The sequence below is a fragment of the Papaver somniferum genome, chromosome 2 (assembly GCF_003573695.1).
Source record: "Papaver somniferum cultivar HN1 chromosome 2, ASM357369v1, whole genome shotgun sequence".
In the NCBI taxonomy this organism is placed as follows: domain Eukaryota; kingdom Viridiplantae; phylum Streptophyta; class Magnoliopsida; order Ranunculales; family Papaveraceae; genus Papaver; species Papaver somniferum.
In genome coordinates, this window is record NC_039359.1 from 101,922,738 (window position 1) to 101,941,204 (window position 18,467).

The following is an 18,467-nucleotide window of genomic DNA, read 5'->3' on the forward strand; positions in this document are numbered from 1 at the left end:
TATCAATATTTAAAATTTTGGGATTTTTGTATCAATTTTGTTTAATATGGAGTTTTAATGGATCCCAACATTTGAATAGAGTTTTTGTACTCCAAATTTGGTCACCTTGGTGTTCTACTACTAGTTTTGTTTATTTAATAGAAAAAAGTGAATTAAAATTTGTTGGTTGGAAGCTGACCTACAAGCTGGGCTCCAACATATTTCTGAATGACTAGCCCAAACCTATAAAACAAGGAGAATCAATCTCAGGTTTTCCCTGTCAAAATAAAATTATGAGCTTGACTTTTTGATTTTCTTTTTAGTTTTTTATAAACTTATAGAGAAAAGTGTGGATTTCATGAATTTTACTTCTTGCTCTGTGAACCCTTACAAAATTTATGATAACAAACGATTTGTACTACTTTCGACTTACTCCATTGATTTTGACTTATGTGATTTTAGCACCCAAATAAAGCAAAACAATGAATGTTACATATTTCTCAATAAGATTCTGCAATTCATCTCCACCCCAAGAGGCGAAATTTCAAACTTCCAATTACGGATCAAAGCATTCAGTACGCAATATGGTTCTGAAATCAACCCAAGTCCTGGTGGGGTTTGTTTCGGCTGACTATTATCAGTTCACACATATTTTGGAAGATACTGCAATATCTTTGATTTCCTTTTCAGAATTGCTCCAAATTTACAAAGTCTGCAATTTTTTGAAAACTCAACTCACAATTACTTATACTTGTATACAGGATAAAAACTTGCAAGTCTAGAGAAGCATAACAACTACTTAAAATAGAGTTGAACAAGCTTCTTTAGAGTTCCAAACGTACTCGTAAAAGGATCAAATTGAACTGATTTCTTTAGTTCTAAATCAGGAAATTGGTTTGTAAGAGCTTTCTGCATTCCAGGCATAGACATCATTGCTGATAACTGAGTGTCAGATACATCACAATCTTGTGGAGTATCGTTGATCTTGCTCGGATCGTACCCGTAGTTTGCCAAGTAAGACTTGTATTTCTCTATGAATTCTGGTCCAGGATTTGGCGTCCTTGAGTAAATCTGAAATTTCAAGACCAGAACAAAACTTTACGGTATGCAAATGAATATCGATTGTTATCATGTACAGGTGTGTAATGTCTTCATGTTACCTGAATGAAACTTGTGTCTTTAGCTCCTGACACAATAGCATAATTGTCGTAATCAGTTGCAATCACGTCATAAGGCAACTTGGGAATAAACGGCAATGTCGGAAAACGGAGGGTACACTTTTCTCTAATCATCTCTCTCATTTCCAAATCCGTTTCGGCTTTCTCCTTATCTTCCTCCGAGAGGCATTGAACCTTCCCTCTTATACCAGTAATATACCCGTCAGGACCACCATGAACACAAAATGTATCTACTTGGATTGAAGGAGGTTTAGATTCACCATCAAATGTATATACTCCCTGCAAATTTATGGAGCATATAGAAAACTCAGTATATGCAACAGACCCAAAAGCTACAGGTCGTGACAGAAGCATATTTTAAGCAAAGTGTGGTGACTCCCTCGCGATAGTTGGATGCAGTAGGGGCAAAAGTCATGCTAACTCAAGATTCTAATGTTCATGACTATGAGTAAGGAATCAACTAATGACAGTTCAAAACCTAGACTCGGTAAGATATAAATGCTTAAACCCATACAAGAACATATGAAATCAATCAGCATATATTTCACCTGAGTACAATGACAGTCTTCTTGACCCGCGCCAGCAAATCCACCCTTACGGGACGCTACTTCAAACCATCTTCCAGAATATCTAACTGGATCGAAGTTCTTAGCCGTCATACCTCTCATCATCAACTGCCCATTTTTTTCATCAGACCCTTCGTCAAGTGGAAATGGCACACTCTTATCTGGGGCAGCTGCAAGCTGACACAGTGTGGAGTCACTGGAGTGGAACGGTTCTGCTGCAATGGCCTGCCCAAGAGTCTTAAAACCAACACAAAAAATTAGTTGTGCAATTCCAGTCTTTCATCCTCGTCTCCACTATGTTACAGACGTTGGATTTTGTTAATTACATTCTGTCTTGTTTTTCGTTTGATTGCCTAGCTATACACCCAATTGGGCTTGAAAATCAGCTATCCGTTAACTATGCGCAATTTGAAATTCACAGAAAACATCACTGACCTGATTAGTCTGAGAAAGAAGTACAAGTGAAACGGCAACACCGGATAAAACATGTTTGATAGTAGTAAGTTTATTGCTTGATGTGGATTGCTGCCATGAGCAAGTTACTGATGTTCTTCTGTTTCTTGGAACCACCCTATACGCAAATCAATGAAATGCGGGTTAGTTAGAGTTTAAGCTTACATTTTGGAATGTATATCACCATTTTTGTAAAATAAAAAACAAGATCTTCAACTTCAATGATTCTACTAGGTGAAAATAAGAGAAATGAAATGGATCATGAAGAAGCAAACAGAAAACTAATAGCAAAGAGTTACCTGACGGGAGATGGTGAGGAAAGAGGAGTACCCAGAATCAGCAACATGACCGACTAAAGTTTTGTTGCTTCAATTACGGTCAGTTGGATTCAGTCAGATTCAGAACTCTGATAGCCACAGGAATATGACATTATCCTTTCCATTATTAGTCAATACAGGTCAAAAATAGAATCAAAAACCTGTTTAAGCATATTAGCACTTACAAGTCTAAATAAACACTTATATAAAAACTAGTAGTCTGAATAGAATGAAACAACCTATAAGAAAGCACAATAAGTATGTTTTATTCTTCTTACAGACAACCAGAAACCAGAATCATTATCCAGTAGCAAGTACCAGGTTGGACAGAGATAAACCGCGTAACGATCTTATCTCCAGAGATGCGGCGAAGTTTTTACACCGGTTGCCAGCCCACCTAGACGCAACTTACCCGAAGGCAAGACTAATCCTTAACACATCTCGTGTCTTGTTCGTTTTCGGTGCAGAGGGTGCAGTGGCCATCACTTTAATAGGATTATGCGTTCACGACCATTTAGGTGATGTGTCCACATATTCCATGTCCCGGCTGCAGAGGGTCCCCTTCACAATCCTGCGAGCTGCAGAGCTACCGGGGGTCCCTCCATTCACAATTTTGCCGTGGTTGTTTACAAGTTAGCGATTTTGACAATCCTACTAATAAAAGAGACAGAAATTCAAAGGTAACTCAAAGGTAAAGGTAACACAATCTTTTTACAGACAACCATCCTGCCGCAATGTTCTTATCTAGAAGGGCATTCAGCTCATCAGCACAATCAGTTTTAATAGTGTTAACTCCTTTAGGAATGAAGGTTTTCAGAGAAATGATGTTCTTTGCTTGAGCGTGCAGCTGATAATCCTGGGCAATAAATATTATCATCAACACCAACGTGACACCCCAGGTCTTCATTCATCTTAGATTTAAAAATATGAGGATAGGAGCGGAAGCATTCCACCACCTTGAGATGCTTCTCATGCAAATTGTAGAATATAAGACGTTCTCCATTAAACCAATACAGTAACACCTGGTCAGAGAAAGTCAATATACGTGTAGGAACCGTAGCAGCAGAAATGTCAAAGTACCAACAGAATGGAGTTGGTTGTAAACCTTCCTGATCCATAATCTGAACATTGAAAGTTTCCTCCCTGATCCATACTTGCTTGTCCTTGTCCTTCAAGATATACATATGAACCTTGTAACAACAACACAAACATCGGTCTGATAATTACAACGGTTGGCCGCCATGATCATTGTTGGATGTTGTTATCCCCTCAGAACGTGCAATACAAGGGTATCCTTTAAACTCCAAAAGATGATCAACTACGACATACTGACGCTCATTTGTCGCTGTTGTCAGAGTACATTCAGGTGAGAGTCGAATGAAGTGAATCTTCTCGTTGTGGAGGTCGAATGAGAGCAACATTTTAACGTCAGTATTATCACCAATTTGATTTTGCGTCCTCCAAAAAAGATCTCCTCCGCACAAGGTGGCTGCTCTCTATAATATTTTCGGAACTCTGATGACCATCCCACTGGGAGCTGAGATATCAAAAGTACTAGTGATTATCTTTTTCCACGACATAATTCTATGACCAAGCAAAGAATCTCGGCCTTGGCATTTGAAGTAAAAATAATCACAGCCTTGTGTACTTGTGATAATGAATCAAAACCGAAACCATGACACAGGTAGATGTATCCGTCGGTAGGTGGTACATAAGCCAGGACAAGTCCTTCATCCCTCATTGGTTTAACAAGAGTTATTGAGCCATAAGCATCACCAGTTGCATTGACTAGTTTTACACATGCTGAACCATTGCAAAAACCTACTAGTTCATGTGTACTCTCGGTACTAAAACATGAGAGAAATCTAACTCTAATATCTGCCTTTTCTCCTCCTAATAAACTGAAAAAGAAAACCTTCTTCGAGCCCTCTTTCATTATATTAAGTAAATTAAAGACTAGAAATACATCATTTTTGTTCTGCACATAGTGAATCATATAAAATCTTGAATCATTAAGGATTGAATTGTACCATAGCTTACTGACGCAACAGCATATTGCTAGGGTCCGGACTGATAATCTCGCCAGAATACTTTCAATCATCATCTCGTCTGGAAGATTTTCACATACTGTTCCTTTTTATGCTGCTCTTTGTAGATACCCCAAATCTGGGAGCAAGAAGAACAGGCTCAAAAAGAGGACAAGGACACGTTTAGAATAAGAAATAAAGCAAGAAGGAGACTTGGAGGGTGTGCCTGTGAGAAACATGGAGAGCGCGCCTATACAAGAGTTAGTGAGTGCGCCTGCTGGAGTTGGTGAGTGCGCCTGTTAAGAGCTGGTGAGTGCGCCTGCAACACGGGACGGAGGTGGACTTGGAAGGTGTTCTTAAGAGGGACGTGGGGAGTGCGCCCAAGAGAGACGTGGAGAGTGCGCCCAAAAGGTGAAGCAAAGAGTAGGATTTGGGAAGTGGAGATGTATCTCAGGTTTTGGGGAGTATGCATCCTAGTTAGTAAGTTCACGAATGATTCGCGAATCATTCACGAATTTTTCCGTATCACGAATTTTACCGTCTTATTCGCGTACGTTTGCAACTCCGAATCCAAGTCGCGTATTATGTGGCATTCCCGGATTATTCGCGAACCGTTCACGAATTTTACGTATCCCGAATGATACGTCCGTTTAATTCGCCATAAATTCTTTAGCTTTTACTTTTTAAAGACTCCATTTTTTGGGCTTTACTGCCTCCCGAGCATACACGACCGAATATTAAAAGTGTTGTAATTTTTATGAAACAAAAACGACTGAAGAGATTTGAAGGTGAAGGTGAGAGAGATCTCAAACTCACTAACCAAGCATCTAAACCACCATACGACGTCCTCTTGGATAACTAATGTTGTATATATTATTAATATCATCATATTAAGTTTATTTTTTCTTTAAATAACTCACACATATGCATAAAAATTGGTCTATGACCTTATAAATACAAATTATTTGTTATATATAGATACCGAATTTTCAGAGCCGAACTCACATTTATAAATCGAATTATACACGTACGTATACCGTTCCGAATTACTGACGAATCACGTCCCGTTGACCGAATTTTGGACCGAATCTGGATTTTACAAAACCGTATAATACTCGTATGTTTGTCGTTCCGTACGTTTGCCGAATCCCGAATTGCTAACTAGGGTATGCATGTGGTTGCTGATGAGAGAGAAAGAGTTTGCAATCAGAAAAGAAGAAATGGTTCAAAAGAGAGAGTACACGTCAGCAGTGGTGGGTCTCATATGAGACTGCCCAGAATCTATTAAACGGGTGCCAGAAGAAAGACGACGTTAGTAAAGACACGTGTACCATGATCAACGTATGATAATATTTGGAAAGTCAACATCGTATAGGTGTAGGATGTCAAGAAATCCAAGAGAATTTTGGGAAGCTATAAATACCCCCTCAAGAGAGAGATTTAGATTCATTCATTACTTTTTCATTTGTGTTTAAGCTATAGCAGTGTACTACTTTCTGGATCAGGGTTATTCTCTATCCATTTTTATGTAAACTGAGAGGTTACCCTCTTGAAACATGGAGGTGTAATTGGTCCACATATATCAGTATGAATGATTTCCAAATGTTGGAACTTCTCCTATCACCTTTCTTTGTCTTGTTAATTTTTTTTCTCTTTATACAATCTACACAAGTACCAAAGTCAGAGAAATCAAGAGTTTGCAAAACACCCTCTTTCACTAACCTTTTTAACCTTGTAACATAGATATGTCCCAATAGCTTCTATGCCATAACATAGATGATTCTTTATTCACTACACTATGCTTTATGCCAATACTTTCGGTTGTGGTGCAAATCTTATTCTTAAAAGAAGAATCTAAATTAATCTTGTATAAACCATTTTCAAGGTTTGCAAAACCAACAATTACCGAGTCTTTAACAAACATAAAAAATTGTTTTTAATATTAAATTCAAAAACCAAAAGACAAAAGTCTTGAAATAGAGATAAGATTTCTAGAAAACGAATGAATTTCATAGTTTTGGGGAGTTTCATGTGTAATTAGAGCTTTACCAAAATCTCTCAGAAAAAGAAGAGATCTGTGTTTTACAATACAGTCATCAGCAAAGAGGAGGTGGGATATTGAGAGAGAATTTTTGCAGATAGTATTATTAGTAATCTTACCCAGTTCTTGAGCATGAAATAGAAGATAGAGTTCTGGACAGAGCTTCCACACAAAAAAAACGGTATTCTATAGTTTCCTTTTTGTATTATGGACTAGAGTCTTTGGGTTCTTCCTTGGCAAAACCCTCCTTGCACATATCTTTTTCTTTTAAATAACCATTTTCATTCAAAAGAAAAACAAACTTCGTGCCAAATCTAGTGGATACTGACATGATATACTACATATGTTAGCAATTTTAACCAAAATGCTCGTGGCGGGAATTCCAAACACTAGGTAATAGTAGTACTAAAACGTCCATTTTTCAAACACAAAATTGGTCAATTAACCCAATAACAATAATATTTGGGTGAAAAAGACATGTAAAATTTGATACTGTTTAAATGGACGAGAATGTAAAAGTAAACAGTTTCATCCTACTCATTTTCAAATATTTTTTCTTATTTTTAATTTACATCGGGATGCATCTAGTTTCACCCTGGTTGTTTTTTAAATTTAAGTCAGGAAATATTCTAGATTCATTCTTGCTATTTTTTTGTGTCCGTTTCACCCATACTAATTTTTACTCGTCCATTAGAACCATGTTTTAAAAATATTTGGGCAATTGACTCAATTTCTCTTTTCCAAACACGCCCATAAACATGCTACCATTTCATTTTCAGGTAGTGTAATGAGATAACTTTTCAAGAAACATACTAAACACGTTAGAAGCATCGTTAGTTACTACACTCACTTTTCATTAATCAACGGCCGGATAAAATTATCATAAGAAAGTAAATTATCAATTGAACAGCGGCTGCAACCATATTTATGACATGTTATATGTAAAGATCTTACCTGAAACTTAAGATGTGTATTTGAACGTTGTACAAATTCTCACTACTGATGGAGGAATTTCTTAGAACCAATGGTGGATATCAAGTCAACTCGTGTCAAACCCATTCATAAGATAGACAAGATAAATTAACAAAACTGTGGTGGTGATTCCATTTGGATTCCCTAGTGATTATCTCTCGAGACTTGAACTAGTTATTTCACTCGGTAGATTAAACTGGTTTTGTACGTTGTTTCTCTGAATTTCTTGAAACCTTGGGGTTTGCGTCTTGTACCTGGAGAAAGGAATAAAACTTAAGATGATAGTATCACTATCACCACGTAGATTCATCGCTATTCAAAACCAGCAGGAGAAGGTTTTTGAGTGAGTTTTGCCACAGAAAAACAATAATACTCTTGGGAAAAAAAATTGTAAGCATATTTAAAAACCAAATCAGAAGATTATCCAGTAATAAGTTTTGCCACAATATTATACTCGATAGATTAAGGCCGAAGACCCAAAGTTAGAAATTGCTAATTACCCCTAAAATTCGTCATCATCATCACCCATGCTTTCAAACATATATTGTTCATTTCATTTTCGCTACGTGTAATTAGAATCCAAGAAATATTATAAGCATTATTACTAAACTCGCTTTTCATCCTCTTTGAAAATAACTCATAAGAAAGTAAATAATCAATCGCGCAACCATAATTAAATTATACCACGTTATATGAAATAATCATACCTGAACATTAAGACTTTATTCGAACGTCATACGGATTCTCACGTACTTAGGGCTGCACAAGACCCGCCCACGATACCCAAACCCACCCGTACTCGCTAAATCCGTGGGTTTTTAATCCATACCCGCCCGTTGTGGGTGCGGGGTTGGTTATGAAAAAAAACCGCTGTCTGAAGGTGCGAGGTTGGTTTAAGCTAATACCCGCCCATACCCGCCCAAAAAACCCGCAGATTATATACCATTAGATAAAACTAATCTTAGTCGTCCATTATGAAACCCTAATACCAGTAGATAGGATAACTGATAACCCTCATTCACTTTCTACACTCTTCTCTCTGTTCGGCCTCTCCTCTTCTTCCTCCTCAGTTCTTCTTCTTCACCTACGAACGACAATTACCAGAAATCGACAACAACAACTTCGAATCTTCACCAGAAATCGACAACAATCGAAAAATCAACAGATTCAACACTTAATCTTCATCTGTGAACTTCCTAGATATGAATATTTTGGGGGTTTTGGTTTTTTTTTTCTCACTTAATCAAGGAGAATAGAAGTTACTCTAAATACTTGAATATAAAGCGGGTTTAAACCCGTTTAAACCCATACCCGCCCGTTGTTTGTGTGTGCGGGGTTGGTTATGAAAAAAAAAAACCCGCAGTCTGCGGGTGCGAGGTTGATTTTAGCTTATACCCGCCCATACCCGCCCATGTGCATCCCTACACGTACTGATGGAGATTATGTTTTTTTAGAATGAATGGTACATTCCATTTGAACTCCCTAGTATTCTTTTTTGAACAAGCTATTTCCCTCGCGGTAGATTACACTGACTGATCTGGTATGTTGTTGTTTCTCTAAATTTCTTGATGTTGTAAAGATTATCCAGATAAGCCTGATGAATTGCTACAAACGATGATATCAAAAAGAAAACATTCACAAAGTTCGGTGGTTCTATTGATATTCCAAAATAGCTAAGAAGCATTTTATGTATGAAATAAAGAGCCGCACACCTTACTCTACACTTCCCACATACTAAACCAGGTGCATGTGGAGCTCCTTTTCGTACCAAAACTGGCCGATACTGTCTTTTTTTTTTTTTATCAGCTGACGGATACTGTCACACTGAGATACTCCATATGTTAAGTTATTTAACCAAATTGCCACTATACCATACACTTAAACGTCCATTTCCCAAACTTATACTGCGAATAAACGCTGCATACTACATTTCATTTTCACGTACAAACAAATAAATAAACAGGTGAATAAGCATCATTACTACACGAGCTCTTCATAATTCTCTTACAAAATAAATTTGAACGCTTAGATAATATAATCATAAGAAGAGAAATAATCAATCGAACAGCCGCCACCATATTTATGGCCCGTTATAATGAAAAATCTTACCTGAAAATTAAGACATTTATTTGAACATCAAGATAAACACTGTAACAGCCAGGGTCTGTTCCGGTACAAAAAAAAGAAAGAAAAGGAAAAGCGAAACAGTCAAAAACAGACAGTCGACATTACTGCAGAGGCACAGCCACAGTTGTCGGTTTAACCGTCCGTCCTTTGGAAGAAATCATCATCGATACTGACGAACGCAAACAGTAAAGAGAACAAACGATCTCACCATCACGATCGTGACACGTGGTGATCGATCTCTTCAAAAGTTAAAACGTCACTGGTTTAACTTATAAATTCGCCGCCCTAGCCACTGATACTCCACAATTCCATATCATTTCTCATCAGGATTTAACTAGGGTTTTAGTAGTAGCAGTTAAAATGGATGATTATAGTAGAGAAAGATTCATTCATCATCATAACAATAATATTGCTGCAACTGAAGAACAACATTACAGGTCAAACGAGCTAAAACAATTTCCAGGCTCAAATCCAGCAGAAATCATGTCAATGTTTCATCATATGGGAGAAAACAATGGTTATAAAACTTCTTTTCAAGGGTTTCCAGTTACAGAAATTGATCCAGTAGGTAGTTTCATGAGCTACTTTAATGAAGAATCGTCAGAGCTTCAGCAAAACCAACTTCTTATGATTCAGAAATCTTCTTTACCTAATCATGGAGATAAAAATCTAATGGTGTCATCCTGTTCAGAGATTAATAGTCTTAAAATCCCTAAATCTGAACCACTTGATTATGAAGAATTTCAGGTGAGTAATAACTTTGAAAAATCTGAGAAAAGTTTGAAGAATTCATCAGAATTTCATGATCATCATAATCTTGCTGAGTTACCAAATCTTCAATCTTATCATTATCAGAAAGGTACAGTTCCAATTACAGAAAGTGATATTCCATGTTGAATTTTGTGGCTACCTTTATTTATGGAGATAATTACTATGTCATTAGAAATTCTTTATGGGATTCTATCTCTGCCTTTGATTCTTTCAATGTTAGACCCTGGATCTTATTGGTTGATTTCAACTCTGTCCTTTATCCTTCTGAAAAAGTAGGTGGTGCACCAGTTCTACCTTTACACTATCAGGATTTTTCAAGGTGTGTTCAGTCTTCTCAACTCTTGGATCTGCCTTATTCTGGATGTTACTATACTTGGTCTAATTGTCATCAAGATGGTACTATTATTAGATCAAAACTGGATGGAGTGATGGCTAATATGGTGTGGATTCAGAAATTTCAACTATCTAAAGAAGAATTTCTCTTACCTGGTATTTATGATCATTCTTCAAGTATTGTTTCTGTTTTTGAAAAGAGAAAACATGGCCCTCCACCATTTATATTTTTTAATTTTCTTTTTGAGGAAAAATATTTTATAGAGGTGGTCAAGTGTTGGTAAGCTTTTGCTTTAACCATTTTCTTCTTTACCCGTGACGAAAGTCATGATGACGTTTCAATCTTGAAAATAACTTTAATGACGACAGTCGATTCTTTTTATCTAACGAATATTATAACATTCTAGAAGAATGTTTCAATGACTGAAATGTGGAGTTGAGATTACGTAACCAACTATGGATGCAACCGGAGGTGTAAATAACACTTTCTTGAACACCTTCATATTGTTGGAGATGGATTTATGCCAAACGGGGGTCTAAAATCTTATGTGTCACTTAAAATAAATAAATCTACCCTATGTTGGAGATGTTCTTAGAGCTTCTCAATGGTGAATGTCAATGTTTCATATGTGGCATCGCTTCTAAGACATCATTTGAGTAGAAAATCCTAAATATTAGGAAAAATAAAGTTTTATCTCCAACCCGTAAAGTTTTCTATTATTTGTTTACTTATTTGTAGGCATATAATTGGTTTAAATCCTTTCCATTTTTATTTTTCTTTGACATTTATTAACAAAAGTGTGACTAAAATGGGAAGACATCCTCTAAGTGAATGTCTAAAACTAGAGGTTGGCAGTGCAATAGAGTACTTAGCTGGGAATTGGTTTGCAGCACTGCTGGCAACACCATCGGCAACATGGATGGAAATTGCATGGCAGCACCATCGACAACACGTCCTTGACATTGACTGATGGTTGACTTTGACCGTTGACCAGTTGTTGACTTTTATCATTGGCCTTGACCATTGACTGGTCGTTGACTTTGACCATTGACCGGTTGTTGATCGTGCGGCCTTGATCGTTTTTTAAGACTGATACGAACAATCTAGATTTTCCTTAAGGAATTAAAATGTGTCCGATCGTGCTAACTTTCAATTAAAAAAGTGTGTGAACGCGCCAATCTCTTTGTCAGAGGGTGGTGTAGCCTACATGAGTTTTTTCATGCAGGTCTCAATACTGACACTTCATGAGATTCATGCTACTCCGCTGAGAACATAGCATAGGAAAACACTAGGCAGGTCAATGTATTGAATAATGCAATAGGTTACCTAAGCTGGTTATATTTCTCAAATCGGTAGTTTCATGAACTTAAACAATAAATCAATAAGGAATACAATCTTTGCAAACCGTGGATATATTGTTCATGAATTGATTCAAGTGAATCAAACCGATTTTGTTTCAATTATATCTATGTATAAAGATCTAAGCAATTGAACATCTCTTGAACTAGTTCTTATGAGTCATTTGAACTAGTTATGAGAAAGATGAATACGGTTAATATGAAAGTACTCATATGTCTAACCATTGGTTAACTATTTGTGAACCAACCCAATATACACGTTTAGGAACGGTTAATCAAACCTAAATGAATACATTTCATTTGTGTGTGAGACAGGCTATGTTTCGATCTAACGGTTGAAAGATATTAGCTTGGATAAGTCAGGTTTTTTATCTAACGGTTAATATTGAATTGAAAGGCGAGTTTGAACTTCGAGATGGATTGTTATACAAAGGTCAGTTACTTTGCATACCAGAAGATGGAGATCGTTTACAGTGGCTGAGAGAGGCACACACTTCCCGAGTTGCTGGATACTTTAGGATAAATAAAACTCTACTTAACCTCCGACGCTATGTTTTTTGGCCAAAGATGCAAGATGATGTGGCTAAGTTAGTTAGAGGGTATAAGTTGTGTAGCACATCTAAACCTTCTCTGGACTAGGTCCCGAGGTTTTTCTGCATTTGCGGTTTCCTCGTTAACAAAATTTCTGGTGTCTGCGTTATTTCAATTTCCGCATTATATTATTTTATCTTTATAATTGAAATAATACAGGTTGTGCGTTAGATCATCGATTAGGGTAATCCAACCTTTGGTTGTTGATTGTCATTGACTGATCCTTGGATATTGGTCTACTAGTTATGGTGAAGAAGAACATGGTTGATATGAAATTCTCATATGGATAACAATTTGGTTAACTGTTGTTGAACCAACAAGTGCATACGTTTGGTTACGGTTAACAAAACTAGAAGCGTGCATTGTCAAGTGTGTGTAACAAGATAAGTTTTCGATCTAACGGTTGAGAAATATTAGCTTGAATCTAAATCAGGTTTTCATCACATGGGGGATATCAATTAGGGTTATGGTATGGCGGCCTACAACATGTGTGTTCATCCACGATGAGAAATGTGAGTAAGTCGTGAAAGCGGTTGAGGGAGTTAGCAAAGTAGTGGGTGGATGATCAACCAACTCTCCACACGACATGGAACTGGTTTTACCACAATCTCCCACTTTCCCACCTTTTTACTCAAGAAACCGTCACACTTACTGGGATCAATGTGTTCACTATTCTGACAATATAAATAAGTCCAACGTCGATGACTAGGACAACATCTATCTACAGAACAATTCTCTCGATCGAAACTTATCCACATAACTGCACCGTCTCCCGTTACCGTCTTTGTACATGGAGTTAATACAATCATCTTGCTGAATCGGTCGACCACAACGAACAAGTAATCATAACCAGATTTGGTCTTTGGTAACCCACCAAGAAAATCCATAAAAATACTCTCCCAAGGTCTTGATGGTACTGGTAATGGTAGATATAACCCATGTTTCTTGTTGGAAGTGATAGTTCTGCCATGGATTGATATGTTGACTGGCATGGTTAAATTACTTTCTGGTGATTAGCCATAGCTTCTTTTTTTTCTCTATTCATTTGCTGCGTGGAAACAGAATATAAATGGATCTTCTCATATAAAATATTGCTTAAGCTATATTTTCACATTTCCTTCTCTCTATCACAACCACCACAAACCCCAAAATATTGACGTGAAATGAATATAAATTTCAAGCCCAAACCTAAACCTCTTTCGGAAAGCTTGAAAAAGGTTGTTACAGAACGACACCATATGAAGTGAAGGAAAAGATGGCAACCCTGATCCGACACGATTGTCCAAGTTTTTCATTGTTGAGCCAAGAAGATCCAAAAGAAGAGTCTTCACAGAAATCATTATCCAATGAAGATGTACGAGAAATGATCGTTGCTGAAGCAGTGCAGTTCATCCAACAAAATCATGCTGAATTTTTTAGCATCTAAGAGGTAGAAGAAGAGAATACGATGCCAGTGAGGACAAGAGCAGGGAAGATGAAGGAAGCAGAGATGTTGAGGACAAAAGCGGCTGGCAAGTTGTCCAAGACACCACCAAAGAGAGATGCAAAGAAAAAAATACCTCATGACTTCACTGCCGAGGGTAAAACCAGAAAATTTAGGATGAAAGTGGATCAAAAAGGCAAGGGGGTCAAAGAGGGAGAAGACCAAGGCGTTCGTGGAGAGAATGTATCCTGAGACCGATACTTTCCATATGCCGTTTGGGGAGATGACGATTACTCCGGATGATGTTGTGCAAATTCTTAACCTTCCCGACCAAGGCACTGCTGTGAAGTTTAACTACACAAAGCAGTTAGGTTGCGCACAACTTTATGCTCTATCTAAAAAGTTCTTAGGTTGGTATGAAGAGACAACAACAACAGAGTTTAGGAGGCATGCAAGTTACAGAACAAGACAGATCAACATTACAGCTTTGATGAATATGTTCTGAGGAACCTTGGAGAAGGAAAAGAATGGAACGTTAACTGATGAGCAAGTGAACCACGCTGCCACCGCATATCTCCTTTGTGTATTTGGATGTGTCATATTCCCCAATACTTCTGGAAACCGGATCGACGCCAACCTTATACAACTTTTGGATCCTCTCCATGAAGTCGGTGACTATTCTTGGGGCACGACATGCCTAGCATTCTTGATGGAAGAGTTGAGAAAGGCTTCGAGGCTAGGAACCTGCCAAGTTGCCGGGAACGTGGCTCTATTGCAGGTTTTTTCTTTAACTCTATAACTCACTCTATAGTTATTCGGTAGATAATACATATGATGCATATTCATAACTCCAAATGACGCATATTCGGTAGGAAGTCCATCATTAGAGGTTTGCCTAAAAAGATAGCTATCATACTCAGCCCCTGCTTGTTCCACATGAACAGTGGAACATTTCTAAAATTCGTCCAAACTGGGAGTGACTTCAATTAAACAATTTCTTGTTCTACTATTCTAGACCAGGGTTTGATAATGAATAATCTATTGGAAGTAAACATAGAACCCATCTCTAAAGCTCAGACTCTATCTTCGGAAGAAATAAGATAAGTTCTGATTTATTGAATTTTGCTCTGTTGAGAGTAATTGCTTAGATGCTGAGTTCTTATTCTCCTGTTGTCTGTTATTTTAATCATGTTCAGAGACTTATTTATATTGCGATAATTGTAGACACCTTGATCCCATGAAGTGTGACAGTTGCTGGAGTCAAAGTCTAGGGAAGTAAAAATCGTGTTAAAACCAGTTGCCCATCGTGCGGAGACTTGGTTCATTTTCTACTCACTACTTTGCTAACTCCTTTAAATGCTTGCATGACTTGCTCACATTCTCATCGTATGTATGAACACACATGTCGTAGACCGCCAGACCAAAACCCTAGTTGATATCCCCCATGCGACACGATTGATGTCTCGTGATTGTGGAGTCTGCAAGGCAGACGTGTATTTAGTTAGTCAGTTGCTGACTTTATGAGACGATGGGTCCTTGTATTGATGAGTCGAACGTGATTTGAAAATGTTCTAAGACTCATGAATTGATCGTGTCTGTTGAGACAGAGGTATAATTCTCGAATAAAGAGATGAGGGGCCGACCAAGGGGTCATGAAACTGGACCTGGTTGGTCATGGGACTGACTGGCGATCGTTTTATGAAATTCCAAATTGTTTGGAAGAGTTAGAACCTAATGTGAACAAATTAGGTCAAATGATAAAAATGTGTGAGACCGGCCTCTTGCGAGCCAAAGAGCCAACCTTGGTCGGTCAAGGTAATATGCTCTCACCAAAGTGTTCATGTCTCAGTCCTAAGAATTTTGATGTTTTCTGATGCGCGTTTGAGCAACATTTGAGAAAATATGAAGAAATCAAGGTTTTTGCTCAAACTGAGGAACTTCATAAGATGAAGGAAATAATGATAATAAAATAGGAATCATAAAATATGGGACTGGCTATGTCTAAGGCATGGCCGGCCGGCCGATAAGCCCGGTCCCATGGCACTTTTCCTAATTTTATATTATTTTCATGATTTTAAGGAAATATCATGAAATCAAGGAGTTTGTTGAAACTAAGGAGTTTCCTTGAAGTGAAAGAGTTTCCATGAGATGAAGGAAACAATAATAATAATAATAAGTAGAGTGTGAGACCGGCCATTGCTAGGGCATGGTCGGTCGGCTAGTGTCCCGGTCCCGTGAACCTTTTCTAATTTTATATTATTTTCATGATTTGAAGGAAATATCATGAAATTAAGGAGTTTCATAAGATGAAGGAAATAATAATAATAATAATAATAATAATAAAATCATAAGGAATCATGAGGTGTGGGACCGGCCACAACTAGGGCATAGCCGGCCGGCTAGTAGACCCGGTCCCACGACATCTTTCCCAATTTTATATTATTTCCTTGGTGTGAAGGAAACACCATGAAACTGAGGAGTTTCCTTAAACGAAGGAGTTTTGTTCAAATGAAGGGATTTTCATGAGATCAAGGAAAAATAATAAAAATATGATAAAACAAAGAATTAGGCTTGGGACTGGCCGGTCGGTGGGCCCAATCCCCTAGCGCCTTAGCTAATATTTTATTATTATTATTTTTCTTCCTATTTTGCATAGGTTTATCGTTCCTTCGTATTTGGGAATGCTCGTTCGTGCATTCAGGTGCTCGTTAGTGCATTATTGTTGAACACACTTGCACCATTTTGGTCGGGGCTTACTCGATAGCGGCTCAGATGCCCGCACGTTGAATATTTATGACTAACCCATGGAATTCTGCTGGGAAGAACCATGAATTGCAGTGATGAAATATTATGAAGAATGTAGAATATTTTCTAGGATTCAGTTGATGAATTTAATGACTAGAAATAATTAATTGATAGATCTATACTAGCAGGCAAGATATGTAGGAGCATTAATTATTCAAATATTGGTGATACGAGCTAGTTGAAGCGTCATATTTTTTTATATATTCAGGGAAAACATTGTTACATCCTGAAGACGTTATCGCTCTATACTAGTGTTTTGGGGTAAAAACTGATTCTGTTGTTTTTGGTAAATTTGGGTGTGTTGATGAGAAACGAATTCAAACCTTAAACAAATGCACTGCACGGGAGTACTTTTAGATTCGAGAGATCAATCTGTAAGACTCTAGCCTAAACCAAGAAATGGTCATTCCAGATTCAATTCAGTCACAAGATGGAGGAGAAGGGTTGATCTTAGGAAGGGAAGCGAAGGAGGTGTTTGAGATCAGAATGCGGAATTATGAAGGCTTGGTTGTTTATGACTTGTATCAGAAAATGGTTTCTGGCTACTTGTGTTGATTACACTTCTGTTTTTTTCCTGTTTTAGGGTGGTGTGATTCGAACCCAGCATGTTGTGTGCGTTAGGTGAATGCTCCACCAACATCGGATCAGGGACGAGTTGGATCGTCGGATCATGGCCGAGTTGGCCGAGTTGGATCGGCAGCGTTGGGCCTGGTTTCCTTTCTCCTCGCGAAAGGAAACTTCTTTTTCAGGAGCGTTCTTTCTCCTCGCGAATAGACACGTGCTCTCCAAAAAAAAAGGTCATCAAGTTAATAACGTCAAGGTTACAGCCCATAAAAGGTCATCAATAATTCAAAGTTCACAAACAGATAGTACGCAAACGTGTAATGTCACAAAGCATACGTTACAAAATGATTTTTATTTTATTATTATTTAAAAAGGCGTTACCGAATGATGTTGAGGGTATAAATAGGAAAAAGAAAAATGAACAGAGTACACAGATGCTACCAAATTTTTAGATCATGTTTTTACTATGCACAGTGGTACTAATTTATGCTAACATGTATTAAATACTAATAATATATGTATACAATGCATCAAATTATTCTCATCTTTCTTTTTCAAAAAAGGTTAACCATCATCACGTTCACATAGTGCATAAAATAAAATATAAGAGGAACTTTTGCAAAAAAGGTTAACAAAAATGGACTAAAAAAATAAAATAAAATATAAGAGGAACTTTTGCCTGTGAACAGACGCCCTATGACCATTTCTATACTTAAGGTAGAACAAAACAAAACAGTTTTCATAAAAGACAAAAAAATATTTTGTATAAGTTCGTCATGACCAAGACTGACTAATTAACTATCCACCAGTCAGTACCATAAATAATTAGTGGTGTTGGGGTAGCTGGTGATACAATAACACGGGTTCTAGTGCTCACAAACTAGATACTAACATTAGTTAAGCATCAGCCATCTTTCCTGGTACCGAGAACATGTACATACATAGCACTAACTAATATTAG

The 18,467-nt window shown here is 37.4% G+C and overlaps 1 protein-coding gene across 2 annotated transcripts; it reads right to left on the bottom strand.

Moving 5' to 3' along the window:
* Positions 1-572: 572 nt before the first annotated feature.
* LOC113348603 (chloroplastic lipocalin-like) lies at positions 573-2,649 on the bottom strand. 2 transcript variants are annotated; one of them, XM_026592442.1, is made up of 5 exons: positions 2,476-2,649; positions 2,159-2,294; positions 1,706-1,948; positions 1,140-1,436; positions 573-1,050 (listed from the first exon to the last, which is right to left on the bottom strand). In XM_026592442.1, exons 1-5 carry the CDS (start codon positions 2,520-2,522, stop codon positions 775-777), a joined length of 999 nt encoding a protein of 332 aa, XP_026448227.1. In that variant the 5' UTR covers positions 2,523-2,649; the 3' UTR covers positions 573-774. The 2 variants fall into 2 exon arrangements, with proteins under 2 accessions (XP_026448227.1, XP_026448226.1); XM_026592441.1 differs by having other exon boundaries at positions 1,706-1,960; positions 2,476-2,646.
* Positions 2,650-18,467: the final 15,818 nt, after the last annotated feature.

What these genes read in the sequence shown, in the direction of transcription:
- LOC113348603 (XM_026592441.1), bottom strand. Translation starts at nt 2,522, where the DNA reads ATGTTGCTGATTCTGGGTACTCCTCTTTCCTCACCATCTCCCGTCAG. An exon ending in TTCTTTCTCAGACTAATCAG is followed by an intron (nt 1,961 to 2,158) that starts GTCAGTGATGTT and finishes GTTGGTTTTAAG; the next exon opens with ACTCTTGGGCAGGCCATTGC. An exon ending in AAGACTGTCATTGTACTCAG is followed by an intron (nt 1,437 to 1,705) that starts GTGAAATATATG and finishes ATAAATTTGCAG; the next exon opens with GGAGTATATACATTTGATGG.